This window comes from Apaloderma vittatum, unplaced genomic scaffold (genome assembly GCF_000703405.1).
Source record: "Apaloderma vittatum isolate BGI_N311 unplaced genomic scaffold, ASM70340v1 scaffold21461, whole genome shotgun sequence".
NCBI classification, from domain to species: domain Eukaryota; kingdom Metazoa; phylum Chordata; class Aves; order Trogoniformes; family Trogonidae; genus Apaloderma; species Apaloderma vittatum.
The window spans coordinates 1-5,602 of record NW_009697637.1 but is presented as its reverse complement, the minus strand read 5'-3'; the positions used below and the strand labels follow the sequence as shown (position 1 = coordinate 5,602).

The window sequence follows — 5,602 nt, the reverse complement described above, 5'->3', positions numbered from 1 at the left end:
CACGCACCTCCCCGCTGTGAACCAGGCTCCCAGATCTGTTCGGCTGCGAGCTGGCGGCGCGCCAGGCGAGGGGAGGATCGGAGAGGGGGTGACATCTCCAACAAATCAATGTCAAAGGTTTGACGTTTTCATTCACGGCCGTGTCAAAGCAACCTTCGCGGGGGCTGGGGAGGAGGTATACTTTCCTCTCGCTTAAGCGGTTCCCATTTATGTTTTAATTTACTGTTAGACTTTTCAAAAACCAAACAGAGAAACCCTCGGTTGTCTTTTTATGCTCCATTTCCCTTTCTCCCCCAGCGCTCCCCCGCCTTTCTCGGCATCCTCCACGGAGGAATCTGCTGCGTCGTGAGTCCCAGCTGCGCGGCGATGGGGCTCCTCTCCCGGGTAGGGTGTCTTATGGCCGCACCAGCCTGCGCCTTCCGGGCCGGAGGGCTGTTCCTCTGGACCAACTCTTTTCCTTGCCAGAAGTAAAGATATTTGTCCCTTTAACTGGAAAGGACTGGGGCACAGGCAGGATCACAGGATCCTGTAGCATGGTCTGGCAGACACTCCTCCCTTCCTCCTAGCCCCCTGTTTAAAGATTTTGAGTGAAAAGAAACGGGATATTCTTGTAATTGTTTCTTTCTGTACTTTACAAATTGAAAACTACGGGCAGTGCTTCCCTTCAAAAACCACATAAATCTTTCTGACCATCTGAGATTCAGGAGTCTGAGAACCGTTGGACCCCCAAGGTTTTTCTCTTTCTTAGACTGATGTAACCCCACGTGAACTCCTTGGTTCCATGCAGTATTTATGATTTATTCTAGTATGAAAAGGAAAAGAATTTCTTTCCTAGAGATGACCTTTCCTGTTGCTGAAAATTTGGACCCATGAACTTCAGCTTTTTTATCGTCTGAGTAATTCCCTTGAAAATGGGACCCAGTTTGGATGCAGCTGCAATATTAATGGCCTGGAGCTGTGCAGCTGTTCCTGTATTGTCACCTGGTGTCTGTGTGCCCCACAAGACAGTGTTAAAGAGGACGAAGAATTTCTAGTCTCTTGTAAATTCATCTCCTAAGTAGGACCACTCAGTTGACAATGAAGCAGGTTTGTAAGCAGTTCCAGTATCTGGGCCATAACAATACCCAGCAGTGTCTTGCAAGCAGGACTGGAGAATAAATCATCTGGTTGAATCTACAGAAGGAATATGAGTCGACAGAATGAAAATAAATGCCCAGTGTGAAGCCTGGCTAGGACAGCTGACTGAGTCTCCTGTATTTAAAAAAAAATGCTACGGGGTCCCTAGTGGGCTGGGCTTTCACTTTGCACTTCAAATGAGAGGGAAGGTGAGTTGTGAGAATTGGGAAGGAAATTGGACTGTGTGTTTGGTGTCAGGGGGGGCTTTTGAAACTTGAAATGGATTGGAGGGTCAACGTGTCCATCGGGAAACGTATCTGAGCTTTGACTCAAGTGATGCAGCAAGAACGTGAATGATGTAAGATGTTGTGGGAAAGAGCAGTGATGTGACCAGAAGGAGGGAAGCTGTGGGAGAGTTGACTTGATAGAAGTTCCATGAGATCTTGTTGTTACCCTCTGAGCTTGAGCCACTGTGGGAGGAAGGAGCCGTGTCCTTACACGGCTTTGGTTTTAACTCTTTAGTTTTGAGAACGTAGTTGCTAACAGGAGTAGAAATGAAGGTGTGCAAACATCGAAGTGCTTTGTTCCTGTCAGTGGGGGCTGAGCAATAGCTCTGATTCCAAAGAATCTGGAAGGTAAACTGGGAGAGACAGGATGTAGGAGAAGTAGCAAAATAAGCGGAGCACGTCTTTCCAGCCCATTGGTGTGTGGCTCAGTCTCTTTTTAAGTGTTTTTTAGTGGAAAATGTAACTAAATGGTTCCCATTTGTCTTGGTGCTTTTTAATACAAGGAAAGCAAATTTGCGAAAACACATAAAATATAATTAAAGGCCTGTTTTCTTTAATCTGAGAGCCACGGAGACTTCTAGTGAATTGAAAATCCATGCTCAGTTATTTCAGTCCGCTGTTAGGATTGGAGTGTGTGTTGGTGACTTGGCAACAAGACTGTGGGTAAAATTGTGTCTCTTTTCCACCGAAAGCACCAGTTTAACTGGAGTCTAGATTTTATAGTAGTTACGCTTTAAGTGTTGTTGAGTGAGTGTCTGGGGTAAGACCTCCTGTTTTCCAGGGATAAATTCTTAAGTTGAGCGTGTAAATCTCAATCTTTCTGCTGTTACCAGCCTGTGGCTTGTTACACACATTTGAAAAGTAGGAGAAATTGTAATTTTTTTTGTCTTTGTTGCTTCAGTGTTTCAGAGATAAAGATGGAGAAGGTATTATCCAGCCTGATGAAAGATGATCGCTTCAAGTTGCACAGACCAGGAAGGAAGGTGAGTTATTCTGCTGGTTCGAAATGACTCAGATTTTCATTTACCAGTTAAACATAACAAGTGTTCCTCTGTTAGCTTCTATCTCTACAATACGAGGGTTGGTATATTCGTGATGTCAGGCAGGGCAAATAATTCTAAAACTGCCTTACATCACAATTGTCCAGTCTTTAACCTGTTGTCCCCAAAAAGCAATTGCTTTTAACTCTCAGTGAATATTTTGGAACAGACAGCAAAGGTTTCTGGCTGCAAAAGCTTTGGGTTTTTTCCCCACAGTGTTTCTTTTCTTGGCTTTTCTGTACTAAAATGCTGTTGGAGATGACAAATGAAACAAAACTTCTCTTAAGAAATGAGGAAAATGTATTTGCTGATGTGTAACATGGAGTTTTTTATTACCTGTATTTATTTGGAGCCAAAACCGAAGCTCACTGGGTTGACAGGCAAGGTTTGGGTCTGCCTTCAAGTTGCTAATTCACAGGATTTGGTCATTTGCAATTGATGTCTCAGACGTTTCTGCATTCTGGCAAATTAAATCCTCCAAGAACCCTCATTTTGAATGGAAGTCAGGAATGTGTCAAGCATGATGCAGCACGCTTTTTTTTTTTCTCTTGTTGCTGTTTTGCCTGCTCGTTCTTTCTGGTTTATCGTGTATGAGCCTTCTTGTTTCCTGCAGATGACTGTTACAGGCTGTGGTGGTCTCGGTAAACATGCTCTTGAAAGGTGTTCAGTTTTCCCACACGCCCTGTATTTCACAGAAAGCCAGATCCGTGGCTTATCTGCGGCACAGCTCAGTTCAGAGCTCTTTCCCACCACTGCACACTTTTTCACCGAAATCAGCCTACACTGCCTATATTTTAAATGTCTGCAACATGCCTCTTAACTTGTTCGACAAATACATAAAAGTTTAGTTTTTGTTAATGCAGAAGTTATTTTAAGTAGCTCTTCTGTGTATAAATGCTTGCCATTTCTTACAGGCGGGTAGCTCTGGCTTTTCAACAGTTGTGTTCATCCAGAAATTGCACTTTAAATTTGTTGCTGATGTGGGACAGGATATTATCGATTCTGGGCTTGAGGACAGATGTTATTTCATGGAAAGCAAGTAAAAAAAGAGAACGTGTTTTTTCTAGGAAATTATTATTTGTCTTTTGAAAAGCAGCAGGAGTAAATGCCTGCTGAGTGTCAGAGCCCAGTACTCTTGGAGGCTCAAAAACATTGATCAGTTTGGACAATTCTCACCTAAACATCTCGGTGCCTTCGTATCCTTGCCTTTGGAACAGCGATGAAAAGCAAACAAGTCTGCTACCAGGAGTGATCCAGATCGGTATTTCTACTGTGCTTTCAAATTATAAAATACTCCACACATCTGAGCACAGAATATTATAAATACTCGTATTTTGTCTTTCTCGCTTTCCTTCAGAAAAGTATAAAACCAAACCATACTCGAAGGTAGCTTTTACTCTGGTTTTCACTCGGCAGTGCTGCCTGGCTGTGCCCTGCCGTGGCAGGGGCCGCGCATGAGTTCGTGTCCAGAAGGAGCTGGTTCCTCTCGCTTGCAGTCAAAGGTGGGATGGAATTCCTCTCTTTCTTCTGCCTTCAAAGTAAATGGGATTTTTGCTCTTGACTTCACCGGAGCTGAGGTGTATCCACTGCAGCTGTAGGGTGGTCTGTATTTGCTGCAAGAGCTGTTAAATACAGAATAACTTCTTTTTTATGTGATTCAGAATCCGAAAGGATTTGGACTGAGAAATAGAGTTTCTCTTGATGGAAAAAAATCTGTATCATTTAAAGGAGTTGAAATGGCAGTAGTTCTGTCAGTATCAAACAGGCTTTTTCAGGAATTACTTGAAAAATACATTAAATGCAATCAAGAATTCATTCTGTTTGGTAGCTTCGTATTTTATTACCATCGGAGGCACTGTAAGTGGTCTGCAGTGCTTTCTCAGAAGCTGCAGGGACATGTGTCCAAGTCTTCAGGAGAGCTAATCTCTATTAAATTCGATAAGGATACAATGGGGCAGAGAGTGACTGAGGACTTGTTCCGAGGAGCTGAGCCTGGTCCGTCTGGGCTGTTGCCATTGGAGGGAAGGTTCGCTGTGCTGATCAGCTCGCCGGGCAGTGAGTCATGTATATATTATGGTTCTGCACACAGGAACCTCATTAGAATGCTCTTCGGTTCTCGTTGCCTCAACTCAAGTCCATTATAAGTACCACGTTAGAACGTGTATTTTTTGGGCTTGTGTGTGCAGCCAGGGAGCAAGCTGAAGTGCCTGTAAAATGTATTTTTTATATTTAGGTATATAAAATATATATGTGGCTATGTCTGGGTGTGTGAATGTTCACCTGCCTACAAAGAGAATAAATTTGATCTTTCAACTTTTATGGAGGGGGGCAGGGGGACTTGGCGAGTTCTAGAGGATGTGTGTGGAGGTTAGTAAAAAGTTGTTATTAAAACAAAATCCCTCATTTTGTTTTGAAGTGTAACGGAAGCAGGAGATGTTACAGCCTGACTTTTTTGGTGCTTTTTTTCCCTATCCTTTTTTTTTTTTTTAACTGTTTTAAGAAAGAACTTTTCTACCTCAGCCTAGTTTTATTATTTTTCAATTCCTTTTCTCATTAACTTATTCTCGCAATGAAATCAGAAGCTTTCAGTACTTATCCGAACCTCTCAAACCTAAAAGCTGCAGTCTTTGTAACCAGAAGTTTCCTTCTTCTGAAAGAAACAAGTGTGCCTGGTACAGATGGTGTTTGGAGGGTTAAATAACGTCACATCTGGGCCTATTTCTTCTTTTAGCTTATAGATCCCGTTCCTGATCGCAGCCATCGGGCTGCTGTTGAGTGATCTGCTGGAATAGGCTTTTCTTTTACCCTGAACAAACACAAGGGAGAAAAAGTTCTCCTTCCCCACTATTTCTCCATAATGGCAATAATGCTTCATACTTAACAGATGTAACAAATTCATCTAGTCTAAGAGTAGATAAAGCAAACCTCGGGGGTCGGCTTTTGTCTTCTGGGTCTCGGAAGAGTGTGTAAGGTCTCAAATTAGTTCATCCAAACCGGGATATGTGCGGGGTTAAAGCTTGCGTGTGTGAGTAAAGCACACGGGGTGACTTCCAGTAGCAGGGTTTTATTTGATCTGTCCCGACACTTGTGTGGTGTACAGGTTTTATTTTCACAGTTTGGCTCTGAATCAGTTGTAGATTTAGATATTATTATTATTAT

The 5,602-nt window shown here is 42.9% G+C and overlaps 1 protein-coding gene across 1 annotated transcript in view; it reads left to right on the top strand.

The window, feature by feature from the left end:
• Nucleotides 1-2,437, top strand: part of DDX31 (DEAD (Asp-Glu-Ala-Asp) box polypeptide 31) — a gene marked incomplete at its 5' end in the record, with an annotated part of 24,847 nt that extends 22,410 nt beyond the window's left edge. Inside the window, 1 exon segment of the mRNA XM_009877721.1 lies at nt 2,305-2,437. Within this exon segment, the coding sequence (XP_009876023.1) occupies nt 2,305-2,437 (133 nt within the window).
• Between the last annotated feature and the right edge of the window lie 3,165 nt (nt 2,438-5,602).